Source organism: Hemitrygon akajei, chromosome 4 (assembly GCF_048418815.1).
Source record: "Hemitrygon akajei chromosome 4, sHemAka1.3, whole genome shotgun sequence".
Classification (NCBI taxonomy): Eukaryota; Metazoa; Chordata; class Chondrichthyes; order Myliobatiformes; family Dasyatidae; genus Hemitrygon; species Hemitrygon akajei.
In genome coordinates, this window is record NC_133127.1 from 29,959,287 (window position 1) to 29,977,152 (window position 17,866).

The window sequence follows — 17,866 nt, forward strand, 5'->3', positions numbered from 1 at the left end:
TCCTCCCTCATTTTGGATTCTTCAGTCAAGGGACTGTCCTTTAATTTTTTAAGTTCTTTGAGAATTTTATAAACTTCAATGGACTTTGTATATTTCTTTACACTTTAGAGAAAGTATGTCCATTCTACTTAGCCTTTTCTCTCAATAATAATGTCATCCCAGAGATGAATCCTGTGATATCCCAAAGCTTCCTGGTTAGACTGGCCAGGAATATTTCTCCTTAGATATGAAGAGCAAGAATGTACACAAATCTCCACATCACACATCAAACAGTAGATGAAACTGTTTTCTGCATTTAATATTTTCATACTTTTCCTTCCAATGCTTTATATGGAGTTACTTCTACATTCATTACTGAGGAAAAGAGTGACTAAAGGTTGAAACTTCAGAACTGGCACAAAACACCTGGTCTACAGAGCAGATAGGTTTAGATGAAGAGACTTGACTTGAAGTATTGATGTCCATTTCCCTCTATAGATGCTTCTTGACCTGCTGAATTGTTCCAGCTTTTTGTGTGTTGACATGGTACCTGTCCTCCTGTATGGTTCTTAGCTTTGGACTACCTATAGTAGGCACTTCAAAGCACTAGAGAAATACCAAATAACTCTCCAAATTCTCTGACGCTTAAGCAGACCAGCACCACTGGCCTCTCCCCAGGGCAACATCTCCACTGCTGAGGTTTCCATTAACTCAGTGTATGAGGTTGGGCAGGCCCTGTGCTTTTTATGCTCATTAGCTGAAAGAGACAGGTTATTCCAAACTGCGCCAGGTTGTCAGAGGGAAAGATGTTCTCAAAGCCTCCATGAAGTAATAGAACATCCCCACTGTCTCCCAGGAGTCCTTGTCTCCATCTCAGCTCAAAGTGAAGAAGAAGCATTGAGACCCATGAGACCATGAGTCACAAGTACATGGAAGCCCACAGTAAATGCTGGAAAGAGTGTACCTCTTCCACACTCTTCAGCTGTCTGGCCTTCATTACCTTTTGTGGTAATAGATGTCTGAGGGTCCCACATTGGCCTCGTCTGTCTCCTCAGTGTCAACACAATGGAGTGGAAGCAAGCCATCCTAGAGATCAAAGTCCAAAGTAAGTTTATTATCAAAGTACATATGTGTCACCATATGCAACCCTGAGATTAATTTTCTTGTGGGCATACTCAATAATCCAATAGCCATAAAAGAGTCAATGAAAGACCACACCAACAGGGCAGACAACCACTGTGCAAAAGACAACAAATTGTGCAAATACAAAAAGAAAAATAAATGAAATGATGATAAGAAATAAATAAACAATAAATATCGAGCACGAGATGAAGAATCCTTGAAATGAGTCCTTAGATTGTGGGATTGTGGTAACAGTTCAGTGATGGGGCGAGTGAAGTTGCCCCTCTGGTTCAGAAGTGGTTAAAGGGTAATAACTGTTCCTGAACCTGGTGATGTGAGTCCTGAGGCTCCTGTGTCTTCTTCCTGATGGCAGCAGTGAGAAGAGAGCAGGAGCTGGGTGGTGGGGGTCCCTGATAATGGATGCTGCTTTCCTGTGACAGCACTCTGTGTAGATGTGCTGAATGATAGGATGGGCTTTACCTGTGACAGACTGGGCCATATTCACTATTTTCTGTAGGATTTAAGATCATTACCAGCACTTCAGTCCTAGATAACCAGGGAAGTAGTTGCATCCAGGGCTTGTGATGATATTTCATTCTCTTCGGAGCTGTTTATGGAGGTGAGTCTTCAAAACTGGGGAGGGACCAATGAAGAGGACCTAATGAAGTTCCCATCCAGTATACCAGTGGTTGGGAACTAACCTAGATTTCCTACAGTGCACCAGTGTCTGGGACCTCACTTGGGTTTCCCTCCAGTGCACCAGTGATGAGGACCTGATCCAGCTTTCCCTCCAGTGTACCAGTGGCTAGGACCTAACTTGTCTTTTTCTCTGCTGCATCACTGAGATGATAAAGACCATAAGGCTGTAGCATATAGGAGCAGAACGAGGCCATTCGGCCCACCGAGTCCGCTGTACCATTCGACCATGGCTGATTTATTTTCCCTCTCAATTTCATTCTCCTGCCTTCTTCCCAAAGGGTTAGAAATTGAAGAAATCCCACTGTACGGGGAAAGCAGAGGGGAGACCAAAACACCACCGCCATGAGGTGTGGAAAATAACAGCAAGGAAAAATCTGTACAGTAGTTTATTGAGATTGGTTAAAGACGCAAAGCCAACTCACCCAGACGGCACGGCACTCTCTGGCTGCTGCCCTGTAGTGTACACCCCAGCTGCTTCTTGTTAGGCAGACATCTTTCACTGTCTTTGAACACCAAATGGCAGCCAACAGCACATTAAAAATTAAAGCACTGCACCATTATACTTAGAACTGTTCTCCAAGCTGCAGCATGTTGAAAGAGAGCTGAATCACATATGGTGCTGTTTATCAGGCTTTGCCTCATGTATAATAAATAGCTCACTAAAAGATGCACTGAGAATTTAAGGGATGGCTCTTTTTTTTTCTGTGGTCCCCCACCACAGTCAGGCCTCTGGAGAGAGACAGCAGTATTTACAAGCCCTACTGTTAATCTAGATTTATAGGGAGGAAATCAGATGTCGTGGCCAGGGTCTTAACAGCTTTAACCCATAATCCTTTGCTAAATCAGCCTGTTGAGAGCACAGTGCAGGAGCAATAAATTATCCGGCAGCCCCGTGATCCGAAACTGTGCTGGGGAGTTGATGGCTCATTGCTTTTAGGTACGTGCCTTAGTAAGTGGGTAGCACTCCTGACTGAGAATGAGAAGGTGATGAGGTCAAGTCTTACCCCGAAGGCAAAAACGGAGGCTGATACTCCGGCGCAGAAAGGAAGGGAATGCTGTACTGTTGAGCGTGTTGCCTTGCAGAGGAAGCAGAGGCCATGGATAGGATAGGAAGAGCAAGCTTGTTAACCTTCTGCTTCACCCATTGTTTATCTCCCAACATATTTCTAACACCTTTCAAATTTCCAGCTTGCTTACTTACTTAAGTCCATCATTGCTACGAGGGCAAAGGCCACCAACAGCAGCTCACCAGAGTCCTCTGTCCTGGCCGGTCGTTCAAGTTACCCTCAGCTATAGCCCATCGCAGACACTTCTTCTCTCAGGGATGGGGCCTTCCAAGCTTCTGCTGGTGTTCCTGTAACTCTGGGCTTTTACAGGAATGGGTTGCTAGCCCCATGCCCAATCCTTCTCCTTTCGCAGTCAGGTTTGGGACCGTCCATGGTGGATTTAGATCTCCAGTACCTGATGTTTTATCGATCTTCACAAATAGTTCCCTTGGCATCTTCACAGAGCTTGCTGGGTGAAGTTGCAGCGCACAAACTGGTTGTCATGTTTCCTTCACAAGAGCAGGGCTGACTTCAAAATGTGAAATGTGCAGATTCTCAGGATTTAAAAGATACTGTGAATGAGTCTTGCTTTCATAGAATCATTGGAGGCACTTCTGCACACTGTGCCGAGGCTTTTCTTCCCATCTTCTTGCGACAGAAGAAGAATGAAACTGTTCAGCCAATGGGTTCCCTTGTAGCAAATGAAGGCCATTCAGCCCATCAAGTCAATGCTCTCTTGAAGTGTCCATTTTTGGGTCAAGTAATTTCGATTCATTTTTTGGTCATGTTATTGGATTCGTGTCCTGGAGGGCTCACTCACTAAATGAATTCATTGACCTTGCTAAAGATATTTAGTTTGGAAAGGGGGTGCACTCTGATTTCTTGTCTGCTTAAAGCAGCATTTTAAGTGGAGGTTCTGAAATGTTAAGCTCAAATTTCCCGTTCATCATTGTAGGGTTATACAAAGTCAATAACAAGGAAATACAAAGTCAATAACCAGGAAATGCTGGAAAAACTCAGGAAATATGGCAACATCTGTGGATAAAATTAAAGAAATGCAGATAGTGAAAATACTGAAAATCTGAAATAAAATGCTGGGCATGATTTTATTTCCAGCTTTCAGTAGAGATAGAGAGAGAGATGGAGAGAGAGGGAGAGAGGGAGGGAGGGGGAGGGGTAAGGGAGGGAGAGAGGGGGAGGGGAGAGAGAGAGAGAGAGGAAAGGGAAAGGGAGAGGAAGAGTGAGAGAGAATTTTGAAACAATTTTCGCTGCATTAAGTTGGTTGAAGATTAACCATGACAGTGAGCTGGAATGCAATGAATCTATGGACGATTCTTTGCCTGTATTGGAAACAAGGAGTGCAAAAACAGCTGTTAGTAAAGAGCTTATAGAATTAGTAGAGTGGATTCTGCCCATCTATGCAAAATCATATTAATATTTGCTGTCAAAAATTGTGAGGCATCCTGATTATGGAATCAGTCGAACAACTAGCCCAACTAAATTAGTTTTTGTTAGGCAAAGGTAACAGGGGATGTGGCCTAGGGCAGCAGAATCCAATTGGATAGTAGATCAGGACAAGGAGCTAAAAGGCTGCTTCTGTGTTCCTTTGATCCAGGAGCTTTTTTAAACCACTTTAAACTGCGGCATTTTCACTCCAATTTACAATTGCCCCCTGCTCTGGTCTCTGACACCTGTTCCATAAAAAAAATGGTTGTGTGAATTATTGTGGTGATGATAACATCTTGTCAAATAAACCATTTGATTCAGCAAACTTTGTTCAGGGTGGACCTGAACTAACGACTTCGCATCTTCTGCTTGTTGGGCAAAGTTCATTTGACACCAGCTGTCAGCTGTGAGCAGAACGTTTCCAGTACAGAGTTTGCCCTTTTAATATTATGTCCCGTTTTTTCCGTCAGGATCTGCAGCAGTGTAATGATGTCACAATGTGTCCCTTTCATTCTTCGTCCTGGCAGACTGCAGCTCTGTGAAACAATTAATCAAGAACCAGTTCTCCTTCAGAGCTACATAAACTCAGATGATATGTTAATCAAAAACAGCCCAGCCTCATTATCAGGAAATCCACAGGGATCGTGCATAGCTGAAGATTTTATCTGAGGTCCACCTCATCACACGTTCAGTTCTTCCAAATGATTACAGTATGGTACTGAGAATATGTGTTAACAAGATGCTCCTCGCGAGACTTTGAAAAATACAGAAAAGTAAATAGATGGCATCGAGTGGAAGCGTACTGAAATGAAAGGCTGGAGTTGGCTGGAGTAACAGCCTGCTCTCCGGATCCCCACACAAAAACAAATGTCCACACAGTTTGACCTTCCCAGGAATTTCCTCTTCCCAGTTGTGCTTAATGTGACAATAAAATTTAGCCTAAACAGTGTCACTCCAGTTGGTCTCCAAGGAGAGGAATCAGCGATGGTACATTAGCCATGTGTCCGTGGTTATGTAAAATTCCCTTTCCAATATGTGAACAGTGAAAGCAGTCTTCCCCTGGCTAGCAATTAAACTGTGGAAAGGAACGGGAAATTAGGCAAGTTGCCTATGGGGGGGGGGGGGGCGTGAGGGCAGGATGGAAAGGAGAGGAAGCCAAAGAAGTGAATTTGTTATTTGTTATTTTACTGTTCGAGGTACAAAGTAACAACAGGTAGTTGAAACAATAAAATGTAGGGTCAAGTCATCAAGTTTATTGTCACGTGCACAGCTTCGGTGAGGTACAGGTGTAATGAAAAACTTGCTTGCAGCAGCATTGCAGCCACATGGGTTCAGACTGACACGGAACAAAAATAATACAAAAGTTAAACCAGACAGTGAAAAGCAAACGTCGTGCAAAGCAAAGACATTAGTGCAAAGAGAAGAACAATCAGAGAGAAACCCGTGGTAGGGAAGGAAGTGTCCGGCAGAGTTCTGTTGCTGAGGTAGGATTAGGGTTGGGAAGTTGGTTCAGAAACCTGATGGTTGTAGTATAACAACTGGCAGAACAATATAACCTGTAAGATAGGGGTTGAATTTCTGCTATTGTCTGTAAGTTCTCCCTGTGACTGTGTGGATTTCCTCTGCGTGCCCTCGTTTCCTCCTACTTTCCAAAAACATACGAGTTAGGGGTTAGTAAGCTGTGGCCATACTGCGTAGGCACCAGAAGCATGGAAACACTTGTGGGCTGGCCCCAGCACACCCTCGACGCAATCGATGTTTCAAAGTACATGTGACAAATAAAGCTAATCCTTTTCATCTTTAGATCCATTGAATGATCCCACAGGGTAAATGACATGTGACTGGTGAACGGCCAGAATGCTGAAAATATATTTGTGTTGGATATAAGATAGGCAGAGCCCTTATCTCTCCTTACTAGATGGAAAGTACATTTCTGGGAGAGGTGGTTGAAATGACATGATATTGAAATAGATGGTTGGAGTGATAAAGTCAAAGAAAGGATTGTTCTCTAGCATAGCATCATTTATTTGTTTTGTAATACACTTATGGGTGTTGTATGATTCAATCTCAAAGTTCAAAGTAATTTTATTATCAGAGTACATACTGTTTATGTTACTATGTACAATCCTGAGATTCATTTTCCTGTAGCCATACTCAGCAAATCTATAGAATAGCAAGTATGACAGGATCAATGAAAGATCAAATAGAGTGTAGAAGACAACAAACTGTGCAAATGCAAATATAGGTAAATAGCTATAAATAACGAGAACATGAAATAACAAGATATAGAGTCCTTAAAGTGAGATAATTGGTTGTGGGAACATCTCAATAGATGAGTGTAGTTTTCCCCTTTTGTTCAAGATCCTGATAGTAACTGTTTTTAAACCTGGTGTGAATCCTGAGGCTCTTGTACCTTCTACCTGATGGCAGCAGCAAGAAAAGAGCAAGGCCTGGGTGGTGAGGATCTTTGATGATGGATGCTGCTTTCTACATGTACTGTAGTTGTGCTCAATGGCTGGGAGGGCTTTACCCGTGATGTACTGGGCCAAATCCACTACCTTTTGCGGGATTTTCCATTCAAAGGCATTGGTGCCCCCACACCAGGCCATGATGTAGACAGTCAATACACTCCAGCATAGCATCATTATGTCTCTGTGTATTCTGAGCAACATAGATTCACAACTGAGCATTATAATAACTAACCTCTGCAGAGACTGGTAAATCTTTGGAATCCTCTACCCAAGGAGATTGTGTAGGTGAGATCATTGGAGGTGTTTGAAGAGGAAGTCGTTCAACTTTTGATAGTTCAGGGAATTGAGGGCCATGGGGAACTAGCAGCAAAGAGGAAGTGAGGCCTTGGGTATATTATCCATATTCATATGGATTGGTGAGGTCGGCTTGAGGTGTTTAATGACGTTCTCCTGCTCCTATTTTCTTGTTTTCTCACGTCAAGAAATAGCGCAGGAAATGTGCAAGGAACTAGGTACTAGCAACACAGCATCTGTTGTGGGCGAGACATCAAAAAGTACTCGAAGAAAGGAATAATGAGAGAGTTGGTTAGCTGTGGAATGGTTTGTTAAGAGGGACACAGAGTGAATAGGCTGGGAGGTCTTGTCAAACTAACTTACTGGAGCTGTTGAATGAAAAGACAGACCTTGCCGGCTACAGAAGCTCATTGGGTGAGGATATATTTTGATGTGATTAAAGGTTCTGCAACTGTTCTATTTAAGTTATTTGTGCATGGCATAAGAGGCAAACTTCTTAAGGAGAATGAAACTTGGCTAAATCTGGGAAAGTAAAGGGTGGCTGTGAAGTGAGCAATTGACATTCCACTGATGGGCTGGAACAGAGATCTGTGGTGAGTCAGCATGGGTTACATACACATTAATGATACTGCACTGAGGCAAAAGACGAGACCCTCATGACTTGTAGCTAATCCTAAATTGGGGAGAGGATACCAAAGACGATCTAATGGCAAGCTTACGTGAAAATTTGGTTAGACCTAGAAAGCTGTATGTAATTTTGGTCCCTATTTTATAAAAAAAGACTCAGAGATACTGAACCATATGTATAGTAAAGTTACTAAAATGGCAAGCACCTCCAGAGCTGATATCAGGAAATTGTTAGCAGGCCAGGCAGCACCTATAGGAATAAAAAGAGATAATGTTTTAGGTGAATGATCCAATGAATTGGAAAATGTAGATATGAACAAGTTTTGGATGCAGAATAAAGGAGGAGGGAAAAAAAGCAACAAGTCTGTGATAGGACCAGTTATGGCCGTTTGCTCTTTCCACGACTCCCTTTTCTGGTTGTCCCTCCCCACCGATCGTCCTCCCGGCACATATACCTGCACTGTGTTAAGTGCGACACCGCCTCCCTCACTGCTATTCAGGGCCCTAAACAGTCTTCCAAGTGAGGCCGTACTGCACCTGTGAGCACGTCGGTGAGACTCATGCATCCTGTGCTCCTGGTGCAGCCTCAGTGTCCGATTCAGATTGATGACTCCGAAGCAGACAGTGCAATGTGCCATTTGCTTTAGTAGCCAACAGAATGTGCTGGGGGCAGCCTGCATGCATTCTACATCCTACATCCGCTACATCAGTCAGACCCAATGCAGACTGGGGGACAGCTTCTTCGAGCACATTCGCTCCATCTTCTGCTGCAGTCACCAATTTCAATTCCACTTCCCATTCTCACACCGATGTGTCCGTGCGCGGCCTCCTCTGTTGCCGCGATGAAGCCAGATGCCGGATGGAGGGGACACTCCTCCTCTTACGTCTTGGTAGTTGCCAGCGTGATGGCATCAGCATCGATTTCTCTAATGCCCAGAAACCACTCCGCACTGTTTTCCTTTACCACCCTCCTTTGTTTTCTCTGCTTCCTGTGGCCCCCTCACCTCTTCCCTTCCCTTCCCTCACCCTCATGATCTGTCCATCACCTCCTTGTGGCTTCCCACCTCATTTCCTTCCTTCCATGAACTACTGTCCTCTCATATCAGATTTCTTCTTCAGCTCTTTTTCTCTTTCATTCATCACTTCCCAGCTTTCCACATCATTCCCTTTCATCCCTCTCCCCACTCGCCTACCTCCCCATTCACCTGGCAGCTCATGCTCTTTCCTCTGCTCCTGCCTTTTATTCTGGATTCTACCCTCATTCTTTCCTTGGCACATAACTCCAAATGCTCATTTCTCTCCTTAGATGCTGACTGACCTGCTGAGCTCCTCCAGAATTTTGAGTCTGTTTCTCTGGATTTCCAGCATCTCTTGCATCATCAGTTCTGGTCTGACTGAATGCTTACGTAACCTACTACCTGCTCTCTTTCTTGAGTCCTTCGTAAAGAGCAAAAAAAGATAGTGGAAATGATGCATATTCAGAAACAAAAAAAATTGGTCGAGAAATAACTGTGATCTAAAGTTGTTGAACTTAGTTTTGAATCTCTTAGGGCTATAAAGTACCCAGTCATCAGGTGTGGTGTGCAGGAGGCATGAGAAACTGCAGATGCTGGAATCTGGAGTAATAAACGTATAAATTAGGGGCAATTAAGGAACTCTTTGATAAGACCATAAGATATAGGTGCAGAATTAAGACATTTGTCTCCTCTGCCATTTCATCATGGCTAATTTATATTATTTCTCTCAACCCCATTTTCCTGCCTTCTCCCCATAACCTTTGACACCCTTTCTTAAGTCAAGTCAAGTCACTTTTATTGTCATTTTGACCATAACTGCTGGTAAAGTGCATAGTAAAAATGAGACAACATTTTTCAGGACCATGGTGTTACATGACACAGTACAAAAACTAGACTAAACTACGTAAAAAAAACAACACAGAGAAAGCTACACTAGACTACAGACCTACACTGGACTGCATAAAGTGCACAACAACAGTGCAGGCATTACAATAAATAATAAACAGGACAGTAGGGCAAGGTGTCAGTCCAGGCTTCGGGTATTGAGGAGTCTGATAGCTTGGGGGAAGAAACTGTTACATAGTCTGGTTGTGAAAGCCCAAATGCTTCAGAGCCTTTTCCCAGACGGCAGGAGGGAGAAGAGATTGTATGAGGGGTGCATGGGGTCCTTAATAATGCTGTTTCCTTTGCGGATGCAGCATGTAGTGTAAATGTCCGTGATGGCTGGAAGAGAGACCCCTATGATCTTCTCAGCTGACCTCACTATCCGCTGCAGGGTCTTGCGGTCCGAGATGGTGCAATTTCCGAACCAGGCAGTGATGCAGCTGCTCAGGATGTTCTCAATACAACCCCTGTAGAATGTGATGAGGATGGTGGGTGGAAGATGGACTTTCCTCAGTCTTCGCAAAAAGTAGAGACGTTGCTGGGCTTTCTTTGCTATGGAGCTGGTGTTAAGGGACCAGGTGAGATTCTCCGTCAGGTGAACACCAAGAAATTTGGTGCTCTTTACGATCTCTACCGAGGAGCTGTCGATGTTCAGCGGGGAGTGGTTGTTCTGTGCCCTCCTGAAGTCAACAACCATCTCTTTTGTTCACATTAAGAGACAGGTTGTTGGCTCTGCACCAGTCCGTTAGCTGCTGCACCTCCTCTCTGTAAGCTGACTCGTCGTTCTTGCTGATGAGACCCACCATAGTCGTGTCATCAGCGAACTTGATGATATGGTTCGAGCTGTGTGTTGCAGCACAGTCGTGGGTCAGCAGAGTGAACAGCAGTGGACTGAGCACGCAACCCTGGGGAGCCCCCGTGTTCAGTGTGATGGTGTTGGAGATGCTGCTCCCGATCCGGACTGACTGATGAAGATTAGGTTCTTGATTAGGTTCTAATCAAGAACCTATCAATCTCCAATTTAAATATACCCAATCACTTGGCCTCCACAGCGGTCTGTGGCAATGAATTCCACAGATTCACCAATCTCTGGCTAAAGAACTTCCTTCTCATTTCTGTCCTAAAGGACGTCCTTGCATTAGAAAGACAGAAATATAGAAATATGGAAAACCTACAGCACAATACAGGCCCTTCAGCCCCCAATGCTGTGCGGAACGTGTACTTAACTTAGAAATTACCTAGGCTTACCCGTAGCCCTCTATTTTTCTGAGCTCCGTGTACCTGTCCACCGCTGTCACCGGCAGCCCATTCCATGCACTCACCACTCTCTGCGTAAAAAACTTACTCCTGATATCTCCTCTGTACCTACTCCCCAGCACCTTAAAACTGTGCCCTCTCATGCCAGCCATTTCAGCCCTGGGAAAAAGCCTCTGACTATCCACACGATCAATGCCTCTCATCAGCTTGTACACCTCCATCAGGTCACCTCTCATCCTCCATCGCTCCAAGGAAAGAAGGCCGAGGTCACTCAGCCTATTCTTATAAGGATTCTGGGGTTGTGCTAGGCACGTGGATGACAGAAAAATGGAAAGCTATGTCAGGGGCAAAGATTAGATTGATCCTAGAATAAGTTAAAAAGGTGAGCCAAAGGGCCTGTAGTGTTCTACTGTATGCTCAATTTTCTGTGAACAATTGGAGGATCTCAGTGTGCTGAGCAGTATCAGTGGGGGGAAAAGGAATTGTTGTTGTCCCTGGTTGAAACCCTGCGTCAGGCAACAGTGAGAAAGTTTCTTCAAATCACTATCTATGTCTGTTTGTGGATGATCCAGCCTTTGGTGAAACACCCACGATATTCTTTCTACATCAAAGGTACCGTACCGTAACTCTAAGCAGAGGAAGGTGCCCTTTGCCTCAGTTTCCATTCCAACACTGATGCAAGGTCCTGCGGTTCCATCAGCGCGCAGCCAGGGTTTGCCTTGCGCTGCGGGATTGTGTTTTCTGGGGCCGGCCTTAAACCTGCCAGACACTCAATGCAGAGAGGCCTTATGCCGCTTACTTCTTGATAACAGTCTGCATGAGAAATATCGAATTATCCAAACATAGCCAAAGTAAATAAAATGGTACTGTTTACAAATGGAACAACTTTGATTAAGAAGAGGAGGCCACAGTCTGCAAATGCTAGTGACTAAATTGTGTTAATCTAAGCTGGCTTTGAACCTGTGTCCCTCTGGTGAAAGACCACTGCTACCTAGTTACACACTGCAAATCCAAAGTCTACTGCTGTTTTTGATAAAAGGCAAACTGTCTTTAGTGTATACATGAATTTCTGGCTTGCAATGTGATTTGGCACTTTTAAACACATACACCAATATTCAAAGCAAACAGAAATACCGAGGGACCTTTAATACTTGGAACTGTATTCTCTTTAACACTTCTTCCCGTGAAGAGCTGATGGAATATTTCTGGAGAATGGAGGTGGCAGAATGTGGGTTCTTTAGTCAGGAGGAGCCAATGATCAGCTGTTAAGAAAAGGCAGGTGTGGAGGGCAGGAGGGTGCTGTGAGGTCGTGGGGGTTGGTGAGAGGGAGTTTATTACAAGTACTGTAGATGTGTGCTTGGTGTAAATGTTCATCCAGATGGCTTGCATCACTGAAACTGTAGAGGGATAATTACTCTGCCCGGAGGTCCTCACTTTTTCATCTTGTTCAGTATTTCATAAAGGACTGTCAAAACAAGTCGACCGTAATCGTTCCTGGATGTGGGTATGTTAACAAACACAGCGCAGAACATGTGTCCTTTTGAAGTGGCTGCTGGTGACTCTCGAATTCTCTGTTTCTGACGCCATTCTTTCAGCTGAATTCCTCTGGTTTTTCTTAACTGCAGTGTAGAGCACAGCAGCTGGTCTATCTGCCCCATATGGCAAAAGCACCCCTCATATTTACAACTTTATTCATTTGATGCTCAGAATCATGCACATAAAATAGATCATTCTAAAGCGGTTCCCCTTAGCCCTTGAAATATTTCAGCCCAGTCGCGTAACATGGAGCTCCAGTGAAGTTTAGAGCTGGCCCTCTAACCATGATACAGATGTCTTTGGCGTTACCCTTTTCACAAGGTTTGTATTAACAAGATGATACTCTGTAAGAGGCAGTTCATAGACTCTTTGGGGTCACAGATTTCCCATTTGTCTTCAGAACTAACTAGATTTTCTTTCTCATTGCTTAGTAGCAGTAGATTCCAATTTTCAAACATTAACCATTCTGGGTTTACGACACTAAAAACCGTCAGATATCTATTCCTCTGAGGGGCAGGTTGAAACCATTGAAGGAAGTGAGAGAAGGCTATCATTAGGCGCCAAGAGCTTTTGCTCTTTCTCCATTTTCCAGCGAGTTTCCACACAAACTTCTTTTCCAGTTTTGCATTTGCAAGTTAATACTGAATCTGCTTTTATCATCTGTTCAGGGGGGTGCATTTTGCAGGATCCTGTGGATGCAGTGCGGTTTCGTGTATCATATATGATAATCTGTTGTGGCCGTGTTCTCAGTGACGGGTTGGAGCCCATCACCTGTGGCAAAGAATAACTCCACTTGGCTACTTTAGTAATTACCTATCAGTTGTAACCCTAAGGGGATTAAGAGTCAACTAAGCCTGCCTGAACTGCAATATCCTTGCTAGCAAGTGTTTGTGCATGTACATGAATGGGTGCATGTGTGCTGAATGGCTGAAGAAAAAATTAGATTTGGTAAAAGTACATGAAAAATCCAACGAGGGAATAGGTCAGTTCAACCGGTTCCTTGTAGGACTGGCTATCTATTATTTTTGAGCCTGGTATTAGAAAGAAATTGAAACTACATATTGAGCCAGATAGATTCTGGGTGCTCTTCATCAGTTCAAACATAGTAAATCTCTACCCCATCACATTGTAGCCACAAGATTCCTGTGGTAGCAATAATGAAGCAGTCACCTCAGTACATGTACGGTCGTAATACATACAAGGTTTGTTTTTTTATCTGAAAGATGCACAATATTTCAGGTTGGCTACTGATATTTATTTCTGTGGAATTCCTTTACAAATGGAATGAATTATTATTCATTGCTGGGGCCCCAGTTTGCATTAATGATTGCAATAGAATCTGTAACTACGCAAACTATATGCAGGTGAAACTAAACACGAATAAATATTTAAAGAAACTGATGGAAAATGATTTGCTCTAAAGAAAGAAGTCTAAGCTTGTAGGTAGGTTCAGCAAGTACTTTGTCAAATTACAATGGAGCGAATGAAACTGAAAAATGAATATAATTTGAATAAATGAATAACATCTTCTCCTCACTGGCGATCAACACTGGTGCACCTCTCGGATGCCTGCTTAGCGCACAACTGTGTAGCTAGGCACAGCTATCTACAAATTTACTGATGACACAACTATTGTTGTCAGAATTTCAGATAGTGATGAGGAGGCATACAGGAGCAAGATAAATCATTGGTTTAGTAGTGATACAGCAACAACCTTGCACTCGACATCTGTATGATGAAGGAATTGATTGTGGACTTCAGAAGGGGAAGTCGAGGGAACAGACATCAGTACTCAACTCATTGATGGATCAGCGGTGGAAAGGATAAACAGATTCAAGTTCCTGGGAGTCAATATCTCTGAAGATCTATCCTGTGTCCAGCATATTGATGCAATTACACAAAGCATGACAGCGGCTATATATTATTAGGAGTTTGAGGAGACTTTTGTATGTCACCAAAGACTCCCACAAATTTTTACAGCTGTACAGTGGAGAACATTTTAACTGGCTGCATCACCATCTGTTATGGAGGGGCCACTGCACAAGACTGGGAAAAGCTGCAGAATGTTGTAAACTCAGCCAGCTCCGTCATGGGCACTAACCTCCCCAGCATCGAGGACACCTTCATAAGGTGATGCCTCAAGAAAGCGCCATCAGCCATTAAGGACCCCATCACCCAGGACGTGCCCTCTTCTCATTGCTACTATTGTGGAGAAGACACACACTCAAAGTTTCAGGGACAGCTTCTTCCCCTCTACCATCCAATTTCTGAATTCGACAATGAACCCATGAACACTACGTCACTATTTTTGCTCTCCTTTTACACTACCTACTTAATTTTATATAGATTATTGTAATTTATGGATTTTAAACATTATTACTGCTGCCACAAAACAACCAAATTTCATGACGCATGCCGGTGATATTAAATATGATTCTGATTTGGAAACAAACTATATCTTGGTCATTGTGCATCCTAAATACTGTCAGTATCTGTATCAAATGTAAAGGGGAAGATATGTTCAAGGCATGAAGGAATTGCAGAGGAAAAGCCATGAGGCTGGTCCCCTTAGCCAAATCTAAGCATAGGTGAAGTTGTAGTTGTGGTAGGACTAAGAAGAATAAGAACCAGCTAGATGACGTCAATGAGGAAAAGGGGTCAGTTCAATATGATTTTTATATTTTTCTCCCTACCACTGTGATTGAAGCTTCATCCTTTGTTTTTTACCAAACAGAACAAAAGTTAACAGAAAAAATTATTAAAGCATACTGTCTATTCTTTTCATAATCCAACAGATTTTGTATAACCATATAACAATTACAGCACGGAAACAGGCCATCTCGGCCCTTCTAGTCTGTGCTGAATGCTTACTCTCACCTAGTCCCACCGACCTGCACTCAGCCCATAACCCCTCCATTCCTTTCCTGTCCATATACCTATCCAATTTTTTTTTAAATGACAATATCGAACCTGTCTCTACCACTTTGACCTGGATGCTCATTCCACATAGCTACCACTCTCTGAGTAAAGAAGTTCCCCTCGTGTTACCCCTAAACTTTTGCCCCTTAACTCTCAACTCACGTCCTCTTGTTTGAATCACCCCTACTCTCAATGGAAAAAGCCTATCCACATCAACTCTATCTATCCCCCTCATAATTTTAAATACCTTTATCAAGTCCCCCCTCAACCTTCTACATTCCAGAGAATAAAGACCTAACTTGTTCAACCTTTCTCTGTAACTTAGGTGCTGAAACCCAGGTAACATTCTAGTAAATCTCCTCCGTACTCTCTCTATAGTTTGTTGACATCTTTCCTATAATTCAGTGACCAGAACTGTACTCAATACTCCAAATTTGGCCTCACCAATGCCTTGTACAATTTTAACATTACATCCCAACTCCTATACTCAATGCTCTGATTTATATAGGCCAGCATACCAAAAGCTTTCTTCACCACCCTATCCACAAGAGATTATTTTTCCTGAATGGTACTTGATTACAATCATTCCATGTAATCTTGTAATGTGAGAGAATTTAAATGTAAGTGATGAAAACACAAGGACACTGGATTGAATGGAGAGTTTCTTAAGAGAGTACTTGCCAGCAGTGTACAGCAAGTACTGTCACCTTGAGAAGCATCTGCTTTTAGAGTAACTGAGTGCCAAGCTCGTTAGACGTGGGTTTGAAAACAGTTTTATTTGTATGATAGGCAATTATTGGATAAAACTCTTGCATTGTTTGTTGCTGCATTATCCAGACCTGCTTTCTGTGTAGAATTTGTTGAACTAGGGGGCCCTAATGATTGGCCTCTGGCTACGTTTAGTTGCGTGGGTAGAAAGTTGCTGAAGGTGGCATTTAATTTGTTCTTGAAAATTACACAACAATGGCCTGGTCGTATTTATTGTCTATCATTGTTACCCTAAAGGGATTAACAGTCAACTAATCCTGAGTGCAATCCAATGCCTTTGCGAGAGAGAGAGAGGAGAGAGAGAGAGGAGAGAGAGAGAGAGAGAGAGAGAGAGAGAGAGAGAGAGAGAGAGGAGAGAGAGAGAGAGAGAGGAGAGAGAGAGAGAGAGAGAGAGAGAGAGGAGAGAGAGAGGAGAGAGGGAGAGAGAGAGAGAGAGAGAGAGAGAGGAGAGAGAGAGGAGAGAGAGAGAGAGAGAGAGAGAGAGAGAGAGGAGAGAGAGAGAGAGAGAGAGAGAGAGATTACATGTAAATCACAACGTGGAAATCGGTTGTTGTTTACCACTTTGCAGCAGCAGCAGCTCTAGTTCCATGTGCTGCCCGTCTTAATGCCTGAAAACTTGTTTCAGCCAGCACTGAACAGTTATTTTACACACTGATTCTGGTGGTACATGCTCCAAGTACCCAGTAGAGATGTTCTTCTTGCTACCCCTCCTATTCCTCCAGCATTTAATACTTTAATTGTTCTCTTACCCTGGAGCTCGAAATATATCCCTTAGCATTTGCTTTGCCCCGTTTTAACCATAACCTTGAACACATCTATCAGACTCCTTTTTAATGCGCAAGGTGTGAATGAGATGCATCCTACACTGGTATGCCAAGGGAAGTATTCATGCATACTTTTATAGGTGGCTCTCACGTTCAAGAGATAGTCCGACCTAAATCATAATCTATAGTGTTAAAAACATTGGAATGAAATATAATAATTTTGTTCTTCAGTCCTGCTGAAGGGTCTCGGCTCGAAACGTAAACTATACTCTTTTCCATAGATGCTGCCTAGACTGCTGAGTTCCTTCAGCATTGTGTGTGCATTGCTTGGATTTCCAGCACCAGCAGATTTTCTCTTGTTTATATCTGGTTTCTGCTCATCTGGAGTTAAATATTCATGAGCACGTGTCTATTAGCAGATGCCCTTCAAAACCAACTTTTCATTGTATTTCAATTTAATTCAAGTTTAATTGTCATTCAACCATATGTGAATACTCATGAATACAGCCAAACGAGACAGTGTTACTATGCTATAACTACTTGCCACTTATATTTATGATCTGGATGGATTACACCCGGGCCATAACAGCAAAATAATACAGATGGTGTTATCTGGTGAAATCCCTCTCACTTATTGTGTGCAATGTTGTAGGGAGTGTGCTTTGACACACAATCATATCCTCTTGTCCAACTGTATCAACTGTTCTTTCCCTTTGCCTCAGGTCCACCACAAATTTCGGAGCGGGTGATCAACCGCCAGACGGTGAGGTTAGGTCGAACGATCAAGCTGCCATGTCCGGTGGAGGGAGACCCACCCCCACTTACCATGTGGACAAAAGACGGGCGCACCATTCACAGTGGCTGGACGCGGTTCCGAGTCCTCCGACAAGGTCTGAAAATCAAGGAAGTGGAAGCTGAAGATGCTGGGACGTACATCTGCAAGGCTACTAATGGTTTTGGCAGCATCAACCTCAACTACACACTCATTGTGATCAGTAAGTACTAAGCAAAACAGGAAGCCTCACCTAGTTCAGTTG

General features: G+C 43.3%; 1 protein-coding gene across 7 annotated transcripts in view; it reads left to right on the top strand.

Annotated features, from left to right (window-relative positions):
• fgfrl1a (fibroblast growth factor receptor like 1a) overlaps positions 1–17,866 on the top strand; it is a 306,170-nt gene that overhangs the window by 123,804 nt on the left and 164,500 nt on the right. For all 7 annotated transcript variants that reach the window (XM_073042229.1, XM_073042228.1, XM_073042226.1 and 4 more), the window contains one exon: positions 17,552–17,824. In XM_073042229.1, coding sequence (XP_072898330.1) covers positions 17,552–17,824 — 273 coding nt within the window. The remainder of the gene's footprint in view (positions 1–17,551; positions 17,825–17,866) is intronic.